Source organism: Salvelinus sp. IW2-2015, linkage group LG6.1 (genome assembly GCF_002910315.2).
Source record: "Salvelinus sp. IW2-2015 linkage group LG6.1, ASM291031v2, whole genome shotgun sequence".
Taxonomy (NCBI): domain Eukaryota; kingdom Metazoa; phylum Chordata; class Actinopteri; order Salmoniformes; family Salmonidae; genus Salvelinus; species Salvelinus sp. IW2-2015.
Window position 1 is genome coordinate 16,813,925 of NC_036845.1, and position 22,040 is coordinate 16,835,964.

Sequence of the window (22,040 nt, forward strand, 5' to 3'; positions counted from 1 at the left end):
TGATGATTGGCTAGATTTCCTGTCATCAAATAGTTGCTCGTAATTCCTATTGGTCAATTCAGTGGTCCTTGGGCGGGTTTACCAGGTCCATGGTTTATCAGCTTTSCTACAATGGGGCGCTGCGATCGCTCACACCCACCGGCGCTTCTTCCATAGGCGGAGTGGTAGTGTGTAGAGAAGGGAGTACTGCGGCAGCCAACAGAGCCGCGGAGGGAGATCAAATCCTAAAAAACCCGAGCAGTGCGGCTTCTGAGTTTCACCGGTCTTTTACCGCAACTATCAGAGAGCAAGAGAAGGACCCGCATCCTCGCGTGATGCTCTGCTTGAGACCGCTACATTTCACTTGAAAGACRTTTAGGTGGAGAGGGAAAAGACTGTAACCTTTTGGAGGTTAGAGACAATCAGTTTACTTAATAATTTAACCCATTTGTTTTATAGAAATTTGCTTGACTGACGTCTTTGTCGCTTCCTTTCCTTTTTACCTGAATAACTGAATACAAATCTTTCTTACGTTTTTAAAAGGCAATACCATTTTGATATAATTCCACCTGAGGGGCTGACACGTCTCAAGCTTTGCATCACCTGAGGAGAGAAGCCTGACTGCGCCAACATGGGGGTAAGCCCGGCGTCTACCAACTTTATAACTGCCTTATGATGCATGAAAGTTATAAAATGCCTTGAAAACTGTTTAAAACCCCAGATGCTGACGGGGAAGGGCACCATACTGCAGTGTCATGTTTTTTCTCCTCTGGAAATATTTGAGTGACATTGACTCCAATGCGGATTTTTTTTAGGCTATGTAGTCTACGGTCTCATAGACTGCGACAAATTGATGTGACGAGTAGGCTAGAGCAGGCACAAAACAGCTCTCTGTAATTTCTACTGCAGTTGTAAGGTTTCAATTTGACAATGAATTGGTTAGAATCTGCTGATGGAATAATTTACTGTAATTTGCTGCTGTTTCTTTTGTTTCTCATACGATATGGAACGAACAAGTTAGTGATAAAATATGATTAAATTGTCTAATTCAGGGTTTTGCCATATGCATTAATATAGACTATAGGCTATATTAGGCATATCGTGACACTTTGTCTATAACCTTGCCATGGTAATCGGTTTATTCTGACAGCCGGCTCTCGTGAGAGAGGGAGAGATAGAGAGAGGGGGAGAGAGAGAGATTGAGTTAGCGAGAGACCACTGCGTATAGGCTTCACTTGGCATGTCACTGAGGGATTTCAAATGAGACACAATGTTCTGTTAATCACCTCCGTTATTATTAGCCTGTATTTGATGATTTTAGAATACGTGGCTGTGTATTCGAATGGGTGCATGATTACAGTACCCCCTTCACCCTATTGCCCATGTAAATTATCCTCGCATCATCGCGACCCAATTGTCTACTGCTTTAAATCTTCGATAGCGCATGTAACTTSTTCTTCGCAGCATTTGATGAAGAAGTAGTTACCTGGAAAAACCTACCCTAGTCTACCCGGCTACTGAGGAGATTGCGTATGTCGGTATGGTATGCAATGCCTGAGCGCACTGCAGCTTCGGTGACCCATGCGTCATAATGCGGTTACCAGGAATAAGCGCTTCACCAGCTTATTTCCCCTTTAATTTGTGACAACAGGGACTCGATAATCGTTGACAGTGAAAACACACGATAGATTAAAAAGATGTCCTGTGCATGCTGGGTGATGATACATTTGGGGCTGTGGATTTGTAAGTGAATAGAATGCACACGAAGTTCTGAATCCCTCACTGCGTCAAATGGGGGATGCGGCCCGGCCCTGGCTGATATTTTTGAAAAACATCACGTCTCAATAAAAATATTGATTGTTCATAATAACASCAATGTTTTCACTGTTTTGTAAAGCCAATAATAATTTGACTATGAATAGTTCTGTAGGAACATTTCGAGGTGATGCTGCGACTATCGGTATGTTGCGCAATTTCTGTCTCATCATTTATCTTGATTGTATGAGAGTTTACGATTTAATCCCCGACTCGGTTCTAGGGGTTGAAATAATTTGATGACATGATGCCACAAAATCCCAGTGGCTGATGAAGCTGGATCGCCCACGGTTACCGAACGTTATTGAAGACACCGACAGAGCAGGCACGAATGATATCAGCTATCTCCATCTATGACCTGGGTGGGCCTTGGAGGCATTTCTCCCGGTCGAAGTCTGGTGTGGAGCGGCGAGAAATGAAGCAGTCGTTGGTGATAGGCTATTCATGAGGATGCGAGAATCATCTGTAGCAGCAAGCACTGCGTCAAATGGGACCGAGAGAAAAAAGTGCTTGCGCACGAACCACTTCCGTGGCAAAGTTAGGCGCCACTGTCTGATCTATGTGTGAATGAGACAGGGGGCGGGGGTCCTCATCCGGCGCGCAAATAAAATATGTGTGTGACCTCTGATAATAATTACATTTTCATATCATTGGAAGGCATATGTCCTTTACCTTAACCCATCTCACCCCTGTGATTCTTTGACAACATACAAGACATTCTGCGAAGTCGATCTGGCGCTTGACGCGCTATGCCATGACACTGCCAACTGTCCGTCCCCAAGGCCGCCGGGCTGCGGCGTCAAAATGGGGGCGGTGCCTGTTGAGTGGAAATTCCCTTTAAAAAGCTGTGATTGGCGGACTCGGGGAGTCACGCAGAAAGGGATGTTTTAGCAAGCAAACACTGAGGCGAAGTGTCAGGGGTACTGAAGACAGACAGACAGCCTATTTCATTTGTCACACCAATTGTCAGCAATTGAGGTTGCTGATGTGGCGAATGTGTGTATAGTTGCTCTGGTACAGTCAGTGATGGGGTAACCTAATGATGCTGAGAGAGAGGGGGGGGGGAGAGAGAGTGAGAAAGAGAAATGGGAGAGGAGAGCAGAGCAAGTGAAGATGGCTGCACNGAGAAAGAGAAAGAGAAATGGGAGAGGACAGGAGAGCAAGTGAAGATGGTTGCACACATTTCACCTTCAGACATGTGAGCAAGAGAGAAAAGGAGGTGAAGGATGGAGGGTGGGTGGGTGCAGGGCGAAGAAGGGAGGGGGATGAGATGAGTTCTGACTGATCTGTAGGTGTAGAGAGAGAGGGGGAGAGCTGTATCCTGTTGCGGGAGAATKACCTGAGCTCACATTGCCATGGCTCCTGTTTCCCCTGCTTGCCTCTGCTCTTGGGGATTGGTTACCACAGTGACAGGAGGCAGATGGGATGACAGGACAGGGGGGAGGTATAGGTATTCATCCATATGGGGTACAGAGAGAGGTGGTGGGGGATATCAGGKAGAGTTCACTGGACAGGGACTGAGGAGCATAGGGTTGCTCCCCCTAATATCCCCCATCACCTCTCTCATTGAAGGGAAGAACTGGAAGGGATATACAGTATTAATGAAGGGCATATTGGTGTAGGTGGTGTGGGGATAAATCATTGCAGTGGCACAGAGGTAGAGAGCTGTACGCTTGGCGATCTCCTCAGACTGGCCAGGTGTGTACAGGACGGGTATAGGAAAGGGTAAGGGTGTAGGTATTTAGGTAAGGCTTGCTTGGTCATGATGGGACAAGGTACACTCTTAGAAAAAAAAGATTCCAAAAGGGTTATTCTACAGTCCCCATAGGAGAACCCATTTTGTTTCCATGTAGAACCCTTTTTGGTTTCAGGTAGAACCGTTTTGAGTTCCGTGTAGAACCCTCTGTGGAAAGGGTACTACATGGAACCCAAAAGGGTTCTACCTGGAACCAAAAAGGGTTCTTCAAAAGATTATCCTATGGGGACAGCCAAAGAACCCCTTTAGGTTCTAGATAGCCCCTTTTTTTCCCTAAGATATAGCTGTGGCCCAGCCCAGAGTTTGGTGCAGAGTGCTAGCTCACTCCCCTCCTCACTGCATCTGCAGTCATTCGTGTCCTGCTGCTGAGTCTGGAAGGTTTGCGCAGTGCACTGTATGTTACCGAGCCGCCCTGGCATCCTACTGATAGTCAATAATCAATATACTAGTGGGATATTCTTCAGGGTTCTGTCCTTAAAGAGTCATTTGGAAGGACATGGTTTGAATGTCTGTCTTCTAGCTTAGCTAGAATGACCTACTTTAAGGGTAGGGTAACACGGTAGGGTAATAGGGTATTATGTAAGTATTTGGGGACTTTTTGGGAAATGTTGCATTATGGTTTTATTTGAGTTTTGATGACTCCCTTACCCTTCAACGCAGACTGAGTTCCTTTCTAAGGTCATGAGTTAATCAAATAACATAAACATTTGATCGATTGTAATGCAAGATAGGGCAGCATGGTTGCTTAACGTTGCTGCAATGTTCGGGAAATGTTAAGTGTTTTTTTTTAGAGTGAGAGACAGAGGAGAGTTGGGTTCCCTGCCAACACAGTCATTACTAATTCAGAGTGTACTCCTAGCTTGTTTGTGTGTGTGTTTGTGTTTGTGTGTGTGTTTGTGTTTGTGTGTGTGTTTGTGTTTGTGTGTGTGTTTGTGTGCGTGTGCGTGCGTATGTTTTCTTCCCCCTTTCATTAATTCAGTCAATTGAATTGGTCTCAGTTGAAAATATACAGAAAAGCTTAAATGTATTTATTTATCTCCATTCTGCCCAAATGACGTTTCCTTTCTCAGACCCGTGTCACAGGTAGCACAGTACTTCAGAGGCCAGAAGACAAGACAGTACATAGAGCAGGAGTTGCTATGTATTCTCTGTCACCGAAATCATCTGCATTCACACAGAATATCCTCATAGGAAACCCCTCATAGGAGAAAGACAGAGAATCTACCGTTGTCCCCACAAGGGCCACTAAACACTCAGATTTACGATACCAATCTAGACAACACTATTCTCACTGAGGAGCACACACACACACACACACATCCACACACATATATACCAGGGTTTCCGTTAGCTGGTAATAGCCGACTTTTGGCCGATAATGCTTTTTAGCCTATTCATCGATACCCGTCATGCTTACTGGTCTATAGGTTAATTTGCATAAWTTTGTGGAATTTAAATTGGCGCGTGTGTATTTCCGTTAGTCGTTTATCTGCTGCTATAGATTCTCAAACAGCTCATTCGTTGCTGCTGGAGTGATACATGTGCTTTTATGAGCCCGATCATTGCTTAACAATTCTAAATGCAATTGCGTGTTAAAAACAGTTTTGATGACCACGATTAAAAATAACTACTATTTTTACTTCTCAACTGGTAATTGAAGCGCGCTTCCCATTCGTCATTCAAGTGCATATAGGAAACAGTCTATGTCCCGCGTCACATTTTCCTAAAGAAAACACTGACATGCACTCACAATGGGCTAGACAAGAGACAAGGACACATGCASACTCTAAACTGGAGCACAGCTGCCTGCCAGGATGAACAGATCAGGGGCTGGACAGATGGCCATGGGGGAAGGATGAAGGGATGAGGGTAGGACAGGAGGGGTAATGCCATAAGATGGGATTTTGTTTTGTTTTTGTTTGTTTTTTTGAAGGGAACACAAATGATTTGTCAACGAGAGCTAAATTAGGATACAGGACGTTTGATGTGTGTGCTCAAATAGATGCATCTATGCATAGATGTATCTATGCAAATAGATACACAGTGTATCATTTCTGCTATAAGCAGAGGTCATGACCTCAGGGTCTGGCTGGAATTCCATACATCTGAACATCAAAACAATTTAATTGAATTTAATATAACTTCATTTATTTACAGTGGTGTAAAGTACTTAAGTAAAAATACTTTAAAGTACTACTTAAGTCGTTTTTTGGGGTATCTGTATTTTACTATACTGAACAAAAATATAAACGCAACATGCAACAATTTGAATGATTTCAATGATTTTAATGAGTGACAGTTCATATAAGGAAATCAGTCAAGTGAAATAAATAAATTAGGCCCTAATCTATGGATTTCACATAACTGGCAGGGGCGCCGCCATGGGTGGGCCTGGGAGGGCATAGGCCCACCCACTTGGGTGCCAGCCCACCCCATAGTGAGCCAGGCCCAGCCAATCAGAATGAGTTTTTAATTACAAAAGGGCTTTATTATAGACAGATACTCTTCAGTTTCATCATCTGTCCGGGTGGCAGGTCTCAGATGATCCCGCAGGTGAAGAAGCCAGATGTAGAGGTCCTAGGCTGGCGTGATTACACACATTTTCTAAAACAACATTGGCTAATGGTAGAGAAATGAACATTAAATTCTCTGGCAACAGCTCTGGTGGACATTCCTGCAGTCAGCATGCCAATTGCACACTCCCTCAAAACTTGAGACATCTGTGGCATTGTGTTGTGTGACAAAACTGCACATTTTAGAGTGGTCACAAGGTGCACCTGAGTAATGATCATGCCGTTTAATCAGCTTCTTGATATGCCACAGCTGTCAGGTGGATGGATTATCTTGGCAAAGGAGAAATGCTCACTAACAGGGATGTAAACAAATTTGTGCACAAAAGTTGACAGAAATAAGCTTTTACTGCGTATGGAACATTTCTGGGATCTTTTATTTCAGCTCGTGAAACATGGGACCAACACATTACATGTTGCGTTTATATATTTCTATTTTTGACAACTTTACTTTTACTTCACGACATTCCAATTGGGTTGTCTTCCACCATTGTTTATATAGTTATTAAATGAAGAAAATCACCATTTGAGAAGAAGTTGAGAATCCAGAAATTAAAGTAACTGTCATTGTGACAAAAAGCAACACCAAATATTTTACAACCAAGACGTGTCTTGATATGAAACCATTTTTAGACATGCACCTTAGAGGCTGCTGCCCTACATACATAGACTTGGAATCACTGGTCACTTTAATAATGGAACACTAGTTACTTCAATCATGTTTAAATAATGTTTACATACTGCTTTACTCGTCTCATATGTACATACTGTATTCTATTCTACTGTATTCTAGTCAAAGCCACTCCGACATTGCTCCATCTAATATGTATATATTTCTTAATTCCATTCTTTTACTTTTAGATTAGTGTGTATTGTTGTGAATTGTTAGATACTACTGCACTGTTGGAGCTAGGAGCACAAGCATTTCTCTGCACCCGCAATAACATTTGTTAAATATGTGTATGTGACCAATACAATTAGATTTGATTTGATTTTTCCTGGAGGTCTGAATGCAGTGATTTCCCCATTTCATTATCACTCTTTAATATGGAGAAGAAACTCTCTACTGGAAGTCAGCTTGGGACAGTTACTGTATTTGGTGTACAATATAGTAGGCTAATCAAGACAAGAGCAATCAGTCTAGCTAATCCTACTAGCATGAGCCCCCAGGCCCAGCCACCTACCCAGACCAGCCCCCCTACCCCTAGGCCATGCCCCCTGTGGCTACCTAGCCTTATACCCAAGGGCTGTTGGAACCAAATGTCCCTATCAAATCAAATTGGATTTGTCACGTGCGCCGAATACAACAGGTGTAGTAGACCTCACAGTGAAATGCTTACTTACAAGCTCTTAACCAACAATGCAGTTTATGTTGTTGTGCACACTCCCATATAGTCTACAGTTCACACAAAGGCCTAAAGCAGTCATATTCAAACTCTTTCAGCAGGGATCACATTTTTTTCAGACAGAATTTCTGGGGGTGCCATTTTTTTCTCCCAAGAATTTGTTTTGACCCCACCCCATCGCAAATCTAATAACACAACGTTTAAAATCTGTAAATTTCGATTTTTACATCAACAAATCACATTTAATTCAGTGCGTTTTCATCTCTTAACAAAACCAAGAAATAGATTTACTCAATTAAATTTTATTTTTCAAATGATCTTTCTCAAGAACATTTGTATATTGTCCCATATAATACACTGTACTCTTAATTTTTTGTTCCAATTAATTATATAAAAAAAAWAATAATAACAATAATAATTTTGGCGATCCCACTACAGTTCCCCCGCGACACCACTAAGGGTCGCGACCCCAACTTTGAAGAACACTGGCATAGACAAAGATGCAAATAAGCACAGGCACGCATACGAACAGGCAAGCACACGCGAACAACACACGCACAGACACACATACACCAGAGGAGGCTGGTGGTAGGAGCTATAGGAGGACGGACTCATTGTAATGGATTGAATGGAACGGTATCAAACAAATCACACGTTTGACTCCGTTCCATTAATTCCAATCCAGCCATTACAATGAGCCCGTCCTCCTGTAGCTCCTCACACCAGCCTTCTCTGACGCACCCCCACCCCCACACACAAGCTTGCCACAGAGCACATCAGGACGGAATCGACATTTAACTGTCATCATCACTACCCTCCGCCCCCAAACCTTCCCCAATGGCTAGGATCCCTTCACAGCAGCCTATCAACTAGTAGTGTCACAGGCTGGCCTGATAGGCTTACAAGAGATAATCAAACTATATAGGGAATAGGGTGTCATTTGGGAACCAGTCATGGTAATGATGTTGATATCACTTCTTTCAGGAAGTGTGTAGTATGGAGCCATCTAACATCTTAGTCAATGCAAGCTTTTCACACAGTCAAACTGTTTTCCTGCAATAGTTACCATTTCCCCTTTGTAGGTTCCCTAAAACGGAAACCCAAACGCAGCAACTTCTTCCCGCCTCTTGTGAAACCCCTCACCTCTGGTGCGTACCAGTAGGAGAGGCTTGTATGCCACACCTCATGCCCACGCAGTTCCATCACCGTTAGGGGGCATGCCCAATCCTGTGTGCCCTAGACAGACACACTGACATGCTGCTGAGGGATGGTATTGGCTACTGGGGTTCACTAAAGGGTGGAAGTGTTCAACATATGAAACATGCCCCGTGTTCACTTCAGAACGAATGAGTCAGAGAAACCATGACATATAGGCCATTGTCTGTTCTAATATCTCTCCTAGTCTCCTATTTTTCCCTTCTCGCCCTCTTCTCATACCCTTTCCCTTCACTGTTCCTATTATTTTCTGCTCCCCCCCGCCTCCCCTCTCGCTCGCTCTCTCTGTCTGCCGCAGTGCGTGTTCTCGCTGCACAGACAGACTGCAGCCACCTCGACAATGACTCACCTCTGCCTAGCTGTTGGCAGGCTTATAACTTGCGCATATAAAGAAGTATCTCTTTCTTTCTTATAAAGGTACACACACGCACCACACACACACACACACACACACACACACAGTAAGTGTTGGCTATTTCCTAGAATGTCCAGTTACCTAGACATCAATTATTACTGAGCGATCAGATCAGGGGATCCTACAGTACTAGGCCACCGCCCACCACTAAGCCTCGGTCGCCATGCCAACCTCCCTGGTAATGTGACCAGAACAGAACATTAGAACCAGACAAACCACAGCAGCATGACATCAGTAGAACCTGATGAACTCATGCTCGTTTTGTTTTCAAACGCGGTGTACACACACCCAATGATGTTCTACTATGAGCACGCTAGATTAGCACGCTAGATTAGCACGCTAGATTAGCACGCTAGTAGCTTTAGCTTTCTGCTCCAAAGTGAATGTGCCGGTCTTCCTTGTTCCAGACAGTCTTGTCTTCTACTTGAAAAGATTAGAATGTGCGGAGGAGATGTGGTACTCTATACTGTGGTGCCGATCTGTTTGTAAGTCACCGACTCCAGTTCCTCCGGTCTGTGTCTGTCAGTAGGTCCGTCTGTCTTTCTTTTGTCTGTCTGTGTGAGAGCCAGTGGTTGTAATTTCAGCCTGCGGTCTCTGTTTCGTCTCTGCAACAACGTCATTGCGTTACATTTCTCAACAACAAATGGTAGAAACAGACAGGCAAGCAGACAGACAGACAGATAAATAGATAGACAGACAGATGACGTATACCATGTTGTATTGAACAATGAGGAACAAAACCACGCTCTCTAAATGTTTTGCCTTGTAACCTAGGCGATAGTTGTGACCTCTTAACTGCAATGAAGAAATCTTGTGGGTAAAAGGAGCAGCTTGGGTTGTCCCATGTGTGTCATGAAAGATTGAGTGGCATTAGCCCACACACACGTGCCTGCACGCATGTTAACACCCCCACCACACACACACACACACACACACGGTAAGGGGCCAACACCCACTCTCTGGGTCCGCAGGTTGTAAGGTCGCGACCCTGCAGGTGGGGTTGTTTGTTTTACAGTGTTATAGAACAATCTGTTAGAGTGGGACCCCAGTCACGCTGTCACTCACTGGTATACACAGCCTGAGTCAACAGGCAAAAAATAGTGGTCAATATCTAATTAGTGGTGTGAGAGAAGAGCTCTTCTCTCCCTCTCTCTCACCTCCCATTGCTATCTCTCTTTCCATCTGCCCCCCATCACGGTCTTTCTCTTTTTTTCATTAATCTCTCTCTGTCCATCCCTCTCTTGCAATGCCTGTTTCACCTGCCTCCGCTCTTCCAGTGTTTGTATTAGCACTAGATTGTGTAAGTGTGTGTGTGATGAGCAGGTGTGCTGTCGGACCTAACAATGTACTGTAAATGTGTTTCTATGGCCCACTCAGTGTTAGCCATTGAAAAGCCTGCCTAGCTAGAAACTCCACCCCTGTGTGTGCCTAACCCAGACCTGGTAGCTTATCTATAACATCTACCCCTACACTGTTTGGCAGAAGATGCTTATCGATGCCAACCAGAGTATTTAATGTGCATGTTATATTGAAGTCCGCACACACACACACACACACACACACACACACACACACACCCACACACACACACACACACACACACACCACACACACACACACACACAACACAACACACACACACACACACACACACACCCCACACACCACACAACACACACACCACACACACACACACAGCACACACAACACACAGGCAGGCCAATCTCAAAGGGCATGAGTAGCAGTAGTCTTCTATCAGTCCCTCCTTTGTTCTGCATTCGGCTCGCTAGGCCTGTCTGGTCTTGTTGCAGCGAGAGTTCACTCACATTCTTGGATAATGACATCCACATGCGCACGTGGGAAGATTGATTTTGTACATTTTGTAGTCAAATTGTGTGTTGTTTTGTGGGGAGTTGTGTTTGGCCGAATGTTTGAACCAATCTTTTCAGGGTTAGTTTGTGTTCAAGGGAGACTCTAGTGTGTTCCAGTATTACTACTGTAAATCAGGGGCAGAGTGGAGACCTGCAGTGTTCACTATAAATCCTCCTCAAACCTTTCTGACCACAATGAACCGCTTAAGACTGGTCTCTTTTACAAGTGGAAGATTCAAGACATCTGAAATGTCTCAACTGAACTCGCATTAAGCACTGGGACTTTCAGTGGCAAGTTTACTCACCCATTCATGGCATTGTACTTAGTCCGTCAAGTGTGTTTATCAGGGTGTGGGAGCCTAGCTAATATGTGTTTAGCTCGGAAAATAGGCTATTTATTTGGTTTGTGATGGACCAGGGCAAAAATAAAAACTTGACTTGAATGTGTATTTACCCTTTATTATTCAGAATAAATTAACAGGGTGGGGACAATCATATCCAAAGGGGGCCAGTGTAGGTGCAGGCTTTTGTTCCAACCAAGCAGTAACACAGTTAAAACCCAGTCAAACCAAAGCAGTGTGTGGCGAGTGGAAAGTGTTGCAGTGGTCTAAGGAACTGGTGTCCTGGCTAAATTCCCAATCTGGCCCTCAACCATCACGGTCACCTAATAATCCCCAGTTTACAATTGGCTCATTCATCCCCCTCCTCTCCCCTGTAACTATTCCCCAGGTCGTTGCTGCAAATGAGAACGTGTTCTCAGTCAACTTACCTGGTAAAATAACGGTAAAATAAAATAAATAAATAAATAAAAATGAGGCGTCACTGCAGTCCCTGGTTCGAATCCAGGCTGCGTCACTTCCGGCCGTGATTGGGAGTCCCATAGGGTGGTGCACAATTGGCCCAGTGTCGTCCTTAGGCCGTTAGTGTGCGTCGTCATTGTAGATAAGAATTTGCTCTTAACTGAGTTGCCTAGTTAAATATTTTTTTTGCTGTAGACCAAGCTTGTTAGAGCATGTCATCTTGACATTAGCCACCAGGGGGCTTCCCTGAGTTTTGTTGAACACTACATCATACAGTCCCTTGATGATGCTACAACAAACAAAAGTGACCATATCATCAGAATTGATGATAAAGTGTGAGTTGCATGTTCTTGGTGAGGGGTGTGGTAAGATACAGACAGGTAACCTTTTGGACTCTGTGGTCCCTTTAACCCTTCTGGTCCTTTATTACATCACTGATTTTATTGATCCTGCAGCAAGGTCAGTTTCCTTGATGAGTTTGCTGTGTCAATGAGCGGCTTTTCCACTAGGTCCCATAGAAYCCTCCTGGAAGCCATTTTGTCTATCTCTCTCTCTCATTCTGTCAACTGAGGGACTCTGGTCAGGGGCTTCTGTATTGATTTGATTTGAGCACCAGTTAGTGTAAATCGGAAATTGAGCTAATGCAATACTTTGAGCTCCTAGTAAGAGAGACATCTGGTTATAGCCGCTTATGCAGATTTTGTGTTGACATATCTATTTGGTGTTGTGTGTTGTGTGTGATGTGTGTGATGGACATACATTGTCAACATATACATGGAATTGTATTGTGTGTGGGTTCACAGACTAAGTAGAGTGGTGTGTGTGTGTGTGGGTGTTGTGTGTGTGTGTGTCTGTGTGTGTGTGTGTGTGTGTGCGTGCGTGTGTGTCGTGCGTCTGCAAAACATATTCACACCAAGTCACATTGATGTATCCAATCATTAATTGATATTAATTTAATCTAGGGGCTCCCGAGTGGCGCATCGGTCTAAGGCACTGCATCTCAGTGCTAGAGGCGTCACTACAGACACTCTGGTTCGATTCCAGACTGTATCACAACCGGCGTATTGGGATCCCTAGAGCGCGCGACAATTGGCCCAGCTCTCCGGTTGGCCGTGTGTGGCCGTCATTTAATAAGAATTTGTCTTATCGATTGCCTAGTTTAATTAAAAAAATAATAATTAGAGAGGTTTTGAGAGACTGAGAAATGCACTGTGATCTGGTTTCTCTTTCAGGGCCTCTGTGCCCCACCAGCTAGTGTGTGTGTGTGTGTGTGCGTCGTCGTGTGCGTGCGTCGTGCGTGCGTGCGGTGGTGTGGAGAAACAACAGTAGTCTCTGGTGACAGTTCACATAAATGACAAATGAAGCAGGTGGCCAGTGGATACAAACTGTGATAGCGGGTTCCGAGATGAGACAGACACTGCAGTAAAACCAGATGCTGTTTGATCCTTCTGTCTGTGATCTCTGTGAAGATCAAATGGGTATCAGAGACAAAATGAAGTCCCTCTCCCCTCTGTTGTGTCTGGTGCTTTAACCATGTTTCTATTTAATAATAATGAAAGTATCCCCCCCCCTAATCCCTTCCCCCCTCTCTTACTGTCCCCCCACCGCCCAGTATGGGCGGTCGGACAGTTACCGCGTTGCTACCACGCAGGATAAAGATGGCAAATCTTCTCCCAGCAAGAAGAGCAAGAAGGGAAGGAATGGATGAACTCAAGAAAGAAGTACCGATTGTAAGTGACTGGCACACAGTGGCCACACACCTGCCCTGCTCAAGGGGCGCTGGGCACCCCCATAACTATTATTGAAATACTAACATATGCCTCTCCTAAGTTAGAGTATGAATATCTAATCACTTTCAGGGTACCCCCAAGATCAATGTGTAACTGGAACCACACTCTCTAAATAGTTTGAGAAAGACCTTAAATGATGATAAGTAATTAAGTCAAATTCTCCTAGTGTTGTTTAAATTCATTGTTTGATATTTTAGGCATATTCTCAATGTTTCTCTGTGTTTCTCCCACACAAATACACATACACATTTCTCTGCCCCTTTCTCTCTTTTCTCTCTCTCTCTCGCTCTCTCCTCTCTCTTCACCTCTCTCTCTCTCTCTCTCTCTGCACTCTCTCTCGTTCCTCTATCTGCTCTCTCTCTCCTCTCTCCCCCCCCTCTCTACCTTTCAGACGGAACACAAGATGTCCATAGAGGAGTGTGCAGGAAGTTCAACACCGACATTGTGCCAGGTGACTCCTCCTACTGCACTGTACCATAGAGGTCTATCTATGTTGTACCACAGAGATACTAGATCGTCGCCAGTCCTGCTGTGTCACTAACAGAGCGCTACTAGGCCACTAGATGGTTTTTTTACTATTTACATTCCCTCATGCCACACGGTCGGTGTATTTGAAGGGGATCAGTTTGAGCAACGTTTAATGCTTTAAGACTCTCAAGCCCCTTATAAAGTCTCAATTTAATCTTATAATATCCTTACAACGTTACAGCCTTGTGAGTCAGTTGAAAAGTTCAGTAAAGACAAACACATTTTAAGCCTCATTATAATATTTAAAGACTCAACATGCTTATAGTAGTCATAAAGCATTATACCTGCAGGCTTAAATGATTACATATTAGATTTAATAGGATTTTTATGGTGTACCCCTATTTCAACCACATCAGTTCTAGGTTTAACCCACCCCACTCTCTCCCCACCAGGGTCTGACCAACGCCAAGGCGGCTGAGTTTCTGATCAGGGACGGCCCAATTGCCTCACCTCCCCCGACCACCCCCGAGTGGATCAAGTTCTGTCGCCAGCTATTCGGTGGCTTCTCCATCCTGCTGTGGACCGGCGCCATCCTTTGTTTCCTGGCCTACGCCATCCAGGCCGCCACCGAGGACGAGCCGGCAGGAGACAACGTGAGTCACCACAAGCACCCCACGCACACACAATGCACCCAAACACTAAACGTAAACACAGCCACAGAATAAGGGAACGTTAGAGCCACACACAGCTGAATCACACATACCTAAGTTGACCAAACCTCACACACACTGCCAGCAGCGCCAGCCCTACCTTAATTCTAACATACACCCAAATGGCTAATGTACTTGGTCTCTTTCTTCTGTTTTTGCATGATCATCTTGTCTAGTGACTATTACCCGTGGTTGTGTTCAGTTTGAAGCTAAATACTCCTGCTATGCATTGACCTGCATGTACCCAGTGTAACAATGGGATTCCCTGTCTCTCTCTCCTCTCTCTCAGTTGTACCTGGGTATCGTGCTCTCTGTTAGTCGTCTGGTCACGCGTGTTTCTCCTACTTCCAGGAGGCCAAGAGCTCCAAAATCATGGAGTCCTTCAAGAACATGGTGCCCCAGGAAACACGTGTGTGTGTGTGTGTGTGTGTGTGTGTGTGGTGTGCTGTGATGTGTGTGTGTGTGGTGTGTGTGTGTGTGTGTGTGTGTGTGTGTGTGTGTGTGTGTGTGTGTGTGTGTGTTGTGTGTGTGGCGTGTGTTGTGAAAATGAATGCGTGTTATGGACTATCTAACCCTCCCTCTGTGTTCTCCCTGTAGCAAGCGCTGGTGATCCGTGAGGGCGAGAAGATGACGATCAACGCTGAGGAGGTGGTGGCAGGAGACCTGGTGGAGGTGAAGGGAGGAGACAGGATCCCCGCCGACCTCAGAGTCGTCTCTGCTCACGGCTGCAAGGTACCATACACACACACACACACATAGTTCATATAACACACACTCACACGGCTACACATTTTACATCACATTTTTTGTCCTTCTGGGTTTTGTCCTTCTCCTATAGGTGGATAACTCCTCCCTGACTGGCGAATCAGAACCCCAGAGCAGGTCACCTGACTGTACCCATGACAACCCCCTGGAGACCCGCAACGTCGCTTTCTTCTCTACCAACTGCGTTGAAGGTAACCATAGAAACTGCTAACTCACAGACAAACAGACAGACACATCACCTGTTCTGTCCCTGACAATTCTCCTATCCTCTTTTCTCTACTCCTGCGTGTCAGACTCGACCTACCAAATTCAGTCAACAGGGTCCTACTGCAGTATTGGATGCTGCACCCCAGCAGCACTAAGGCTTGCTAAGCTTTTGACTGGTTCAACTAAGCTGATTCAAACGTAATATTATACCATAGAGCTGCTGTTGACACAGAAGTTACCCACATAAGCATACAAGAGTTCCCACCTTGACTTCTCTTCTCTCATTTCAACCTCTCTTTTCCTGAATTAATATTTATATCCCCCCCTCTCTCCCTCCCTCTCTCTCTCTCTCTGTCAGGTACGGCGCGTGGCATTGTGGTGTGYACCGGCGACCGTACCGTCATGGGCCGTATCGCCACTCTCACCTCCGGTCTGGAGTCGGGCAAGACCCCCATCGCCAAGGAGATCGAGCACTTCATCCACCTGATCACAGGCGTGGCCGTGTTCCTGGGCATCACCTTCTTCATCCTGGCCGTCTGCCTGGGGTACACCTGGCTGGAGGCCGTCATCTTCCTCATCGGCATCATTGTGGCCAATGTCCCCGAGGGCTTGCTGGCTACTGTCACTGTGAGTGACCCTGGTCCCCTCTCCATCTGACCCTTCCTCTCTATTGCTGTTTCTCTCTGAAACTCKACTGAACCTCATACCTGACCTCTAGACATCAGATTCTAGTGGTCCTCCTCAGTTTAGTTGGTAGAGCATGATGCTTGCAACGCAAGGACAGTGGGTTCGATTCCCGGGGACAGCCGTACGTAAAATCTATGCACTCATGGCTGTAAGTCGCTTTGGATAAAAGCATCTGCTAAATATCATKTATTACATACAGTGCATTCAGAAAGTATTCAGACCCCTTTCCTTTTTCCACATTTTGTTACGTTACAGCCTTATTCTAAAATGGATTAAATATTTTTTCCCCTCATCAATCTACACACAATACCCCACAATGACAAAGCAAAAACAGGTTTTTAGAATGTTTTGCAAATATATAAAAAAAAATAAAGGACTGAAATGTCACATTTGCATACTGTGAATGAGATTCATTCTAGATCAACTAGACTGTAGATTTTGACCAACTAGACAGCTAACTACACAATCAATATAATAAGACGTTGATTGAGACTAGATCCAGACCAATGATAGCTCTACAGAAATACATTATAGATCTCTAGACCGACTAGACAGCTGAAGCAAGCGCACTCATTTTCTCCAGAATAGGTACCCTTTCTAGTTTGTTCGTCCTTCATTCTGGCTCCTAGATAACCCCTGTCTTTCCCCTGTCTCTGTGCTGTAGGTGTGTCTGACTCTGACTGCCAAGCGTATGGCTAAGAAGAACTGCCTGGTCAAGAATCTGGAAGCTGTGGAGACCCTAGGCTCCACCTCCACCATCTGCTCCGACAAGACTGGCACGCTGACCCAGAACAGGATGACCGTGGCCCACATGTGGTTCGACAACCAGATCCACGAGGCTGACACCACAGAGGACCAGTCTGGTAAGAGGAGATCAGGAGGGGTTAGGGTTGGAGTTGGTGTTAGATATAATGTAAGGGCTCAGACACACCAATAGCGTTTGCTGGCCGAGAGTACTTAGCACCTCTGAACGTAATTTGCGAACCGATTTTACAAGTAGAACCGAGGGTGAAAGATTGGCTGGTGAATGCTAGATCCACGTTCAGTGTGATGTGCGCTAGCCGTATTAGAAGATTTGGAGTAGGTAGGTGTTAGAGAATTAGTGATTAGAGTTAATGTTAGAGTTAATGTAGAAGTTAGTGTTTAGAGTTAAAAGTTAGAGTTAGATGTTCGAGTTAATGTTAGAGATTAGAGTTATAATGTTAGATTAATAATGTTAGAGTTAAAGTGTTAGATGTTAATCGTTAGAGTTAGTGTTAGAGTGTGTTTAGAGTTAGTGTGTAGAGTTAGTGTTAGAGTTAGTGTTAGATGTTAACTGTTAAGGAGTTTAGTGTTAAGTTATGTTAGAGTTAGGTTAGAGTTAAGTGTTAGAGTTAGTGTTAGAGTTATGTTAGAGTTAGTGTTAGAGTTAGAGAGTTTAATGTTAGAGTTAATGTTAGAGTTAGTGTTAGAGTTAATGTTAGAGTTAATGTTAGAGTTAGTGTTAGAGGTAATGTGTTAGAGTTAAGTGTTAGAGTTAAGTTAGAGTTAGTGTTAATGTTAGAGTTAGTGTTAGAGTTAATGTTAGAGTTAAATGTTAGAGTTAGAGTAGTTAGAGTTAATGTTAGAGTTAGGTAATTTAGAGTTATGTTTAGAGTTAATGTTAGAGTTAATGTTAGAGTTAGAGTTAATGTTAGAGTTAGTGTTAGAGTTATGTTAGAGTTAGAGTTAGTGTTAGAGTTAATGGTTAGAGTTAGTGTTAGAGTTAATGTTAGGAGTTAATGTTAATGTTAGAGTGTGTTAGTTAATGTTAGTGTTAGAGTTAAGTGTTAGATTAATGTTTAGAGTTAGAGTTAATGTTAGAGTTAATGTTAGAGTTAGAGTAGGTTAGAGTTAATGTTAGAAGTTAGTGTTAGAGTAGGTAGTGTTAGGTATGTTAGAGTTAGTGTTAGAGTTTAATTTAAGTAGAGTTAGTGTTGAGTTAGTTAGAGTGGAGTTAGGTTAGAGTTAATGTTAGAGTTAGTGTAGAGTTAGTGTTAGAGTTAGTGTTAGAGTTAGATTTAATGTTAGAGTTAATGTTAGTTAGATGTTAGAGTTAATGTTAGAGTTAATGTTAGAGTTAGTGTTAGAGTTAATGGTAGATTAGTGTTAGAGTTAATGTTAGAGTAGGTTAATGTTAAGTTAGTGTTAGAGTTAATGTTAGAGTTGAATGTAGATGTTAGAGTTAGTGTTAGAGTTAGGAGTTAGTTAATGTTAGAGTTAATGTTAGAGTTAGTGTTAGAGTTATGTTAGAGTTAGTGTTAGGAGTTAATGTTAGAGTTAGAGTAATGTAGATAGTGTTAGTTAGTTTAGGTTAGAGTTAGTGTTAGAGTTAAGTGTTAGAGTTAGTGTTAGAGTTAATGTTAGAGTTAGAGTTAGTAGTAGAGTTAATGTTAGAGTTAGAGTTAGTGTTAGAGTTAAGTGTTAGAGTTAGAGTTAGTGTTAGAGTTAATGTTAGAAGTTAATGAGGTAGAGTTAGGGTAGTTATTAGGAGTTAATGTTAGAGTTAGAGTTAGTGTTGTAGAGTTAGTGTTAGAGATGTTAGAGTTAGCGTTAGAGTTTGCGTAGTGTTAGAGTTAGTGTTAGAGTTAATGTTAGAGTTAGCGTTAGAGTTAGCGTTAGAGTTAGCGTTAATGTTAGAGTTAGTGTTAGAGTTAATGTTAGAGTTAGAGTTAATGTTAGAGTTAATGTTAGAGTTAGCGTTAGAGTTTGCGTTTCGGTTGGAGTTAGTGTTAGAGCTGGAGTTTGGGTTAGATGTTGGTGTTAGGGTTAAAGTTTGGGTTACAGTCACGTTTAGAGACAATTTTAAGTGTAGGAATCCCTCTTGATTTTAAGTACAGTAGTTCTATAACCTATGTATTCACATGGAAGTTACACAGACAAGTACAGTTTAATTACAGGTCAGGAATTGATATTGTTTTATCATCTCTAATCGGCCACCTCTCTCTCCAGGTGCCTCCTTCGACAAGACCTCAGCCTCATGGGCTGCCCTKGCTCGYGTCGCAGCTCTCTGCAACCGCGCCGTGTTCAAAGCCGGCCAGGACCAACTGCCCATCCTGAAGAGGGACACCGCTGGTGATGCCTCCGAGTCTGCCCTGCTCAAGTGTATCGAGCTGTCCTGTGGCTCTGTCAAACAAATAAGGGAGAAGAACAAGAAGGTGGCCGAGATCCCATTCAACTCCACCAACAAGTACCAGGTACGTAACACACACGTGTGCATATACACACACGCACAAACACAACACAACACTCAAACGGATTGGTTTCTAACACCGTGACCATGTCCGATCTCACCTCTCCCTCTTCTTGCCACCTATTTCTCTCTCTCCCCCTTCCATCCTCAACCAAACCCACAGCTCTCAGTTCACGAGACAGAGGATCCCAATGACAACCGCTACCTGCTGGTGATGAAGGGAGCCCCAGAGAGGATCCTGGACCGCTGCACCACCATCATCATCCAGGGCAAGGAGCAGCCCATGGACGAGGAGATGAAGGAATCCTTCCAGAACGCCTACATGGAGCTTGGAGGACTGGGAGAGAGAGTACTCGGTGAGACAGGGAGAGTGAGAAAGAGGGGGGTGGTGAGAGAGATAGAGTTGATGTGGAGGGAGGATGAGAAGAAGGAAGAGAAAGAAATGGGCCTTCCAAACGCATAAGAGGAGTGGGGAGGTTGTTAGAGGAGGGGAGTGGGAGAGAGAGAAAGACGCCAGGAGGGAAGGTCAGGATTTTGGTTCTTGGAGAATGGGTCAAATGTACCGTATCCAATGATGAATAGAAGTGAGAGCTGAAGGATTGACTGATTTAGTCGAGAATGAGTAGAACAGGTAAATGAAGCTAGCACCTCCTGTCACTCCCCAGGTTTCTGCCACCTGCTAATGCCAGAGGACCAGTACCCCAAGGGCTTTGCCTTCGACTGTGACGACGTCAACTTCACCACGGAGGGCCTGTGCTTCGTGGGCCTCATGTCCATGATTGACCTCCCCGTGCCGCTGTGCCGACGCTGTGGGCAAATGCCGTTCGGCTGGCATCAAAGTCATCATGGTGACAGGTGATCATCCAATCACTGCCAAGGCCACGCTAAGGGCGTGGGCATCATCTCCGAGGCAACGAGACAGTGGAGGACATCGCCTCTCGCCTCAATATCCCTGTCAGCCAGGTCAACCCAAGGTGAGAAACACGAGACCACACACACACACACACACACAAAGCACAGTACATCCTTTCACAATGACGGTGAGACCACACGGGATCCTGTTCTGCTAATTCATTGCTCTCATTCATTTTCACTCTCATGTCACTTTCGCCCTGTCTCTGTGGATCCAAGCTAGTTATTATAATGTGTGTGTGTCTCCAGGGATGCCAAGGCTTGTGTGATCCATGGTACAGACCTGAAGGAATTGTCTCAGGATCAGATGGATGACATCCTCAGAAACCACACTGAGATTGTGTTTGCCAGGACCTCCCCCAGCAGAAACTCATCATCGTAGAGGGCTGCCAGCGACTGGTGAGACACACACACACACACACACACACACACACACACACACACACACACACACACACACACACACACACACACACACACACACACACACACATTCAAACAGAAAGACACACACCACCTGAATCCATCACCCGATCAACAAAAGTGAACTTGCTTTCCACAACTACACTAATATAGTCTGGAAACAAGGTTGGGCTTCATTCCATTTTCAGTTTGGGGAGATTGTTGACATTTTATTCATGCATTTGAAAATGAATTGATTGAATTGAACAGGGAATTGACCCCATCACTTCCCCCTAGTTTTGGTACAATATTGACTTTCTATGGGCTATGGTCAAAAGCACTACTAAAGTGCACTATAAAGGGAATAGGATGCTATTTGGGACACAAGCTAACTCTTCTGTCCCTCCCAGGGTGCCATCGTGGCTGTGACAGGTGACGGTGTAAACGACTCTCCTGCCCTGAAGAAGGCTGACATCGGCGTTGCCATGGGAATCTCTGGCTCTGACGTATCCAAGCAGGCCGCTGACATGATCCTGCTGGACGACAACTTTGCCTCCATCGTCACCGGAGTGGAAGAGGGTGAGAAATGGGGAGAGAGAGGAGAAATGATGGAAAGAGTAGAAGGGCATGTGAGAGGGAGAAGTGGACGAAAGGTAAAAGAGGCCAGAAAAGGAGAAGAGAGGAGGGATGGGTCTGTATTTTGAGCCTGTATTTTTAAAGCATCTCAGAGTAGGTGCTGATCGCGAATCAGTTTAGACTTTTTAGATCAGAGTGAATAAGATCACATGGACAAGAGGGGCCTGATCCTCGATCAGCCCTCCTACTCTGAGACACTTTATGAATAAGGGCAGACCCTGATCCAACCTTGAGTGACCTTTGCTCAATTCTACAGAGGTTAGAGGTCAGAGTTCAGTGTGTGACCTCTGTGTGTGTCCTCCTGTCTCCCTGCAGGTCGTCTGATCTTTGATAACCTGAAGAAGTCCATTGCCTACACCCTGACCAGTAACATCCCTGAGATCACACCCTTCCTCCTCTTCATCATCGTCAACATCCCCCTACCGCTGGGAACCATCACCATCCTCTGTATTGACCTGGGAACTGACATGGTAAGGCACACACAC

The 22,040-nt window shown here is 44.5% G+C and overlaps 1 protein-coding gene across 1 annotated transcript in view; it reads left to right on the forward strand.

Moving 5' to 3' along the window:
- Nucleotides 1-525: 525 nt before the first annotated feature.
- LOC111965219 (sodium/potassium-transporting ATPase subunit alpha-3-like) overlaps nt 526-22,040 on the forward strand; it is a 26,678-nt gene continuing 5,163 nt past the window's right edge. The window contains 21 exon segments of the mRNA XM_070444040.1: nt 526-616; nt 13,380-13,459; nt 13,461-13,497; nt 13,949-14,008; nt 14,478-14,678; nt 15,025-15,064; nt 15,067-15,135; nt 15,331-15,467; nt 15,574-15,691; nt 16,066-16,334; nt 17,059-17,257; nt 19,365-19,609; nt 19,769-19,961; nt 20,271-20,394; nt 20,396-20,484; nt 20,487-20,513; nt 20,516-20,579; nt 20,767-20,870; nt 20,873-20,916; nt 21,330-21,498; nt 21,871-22,025. Coding sequence (XP_070300141.1) covers nt 611-616; nt 13,380-13,459; nt 13,461-13,497; nt 13,949-14,008; nt 14,478-14,678; nt 15,025-15,064; nt 15,067-15,135; nt 15,331-15,467; nt 15,574-15,691; nt 16,066-16,334; nt 17,059-17,257; nt 19,365-19,609; nt 19,769-19,961; nt 20,271-20,394; nt 20,396-20,484; nt 20,487-20,513; nt 20,516-20,579; nt 20,767-20,870; nt 20,873-20,916; nt 21,330-21,498; nt 21,871-22,025 — 2,430 coding nt within the window. The 5' untranslated portion in view covers nt 526-610.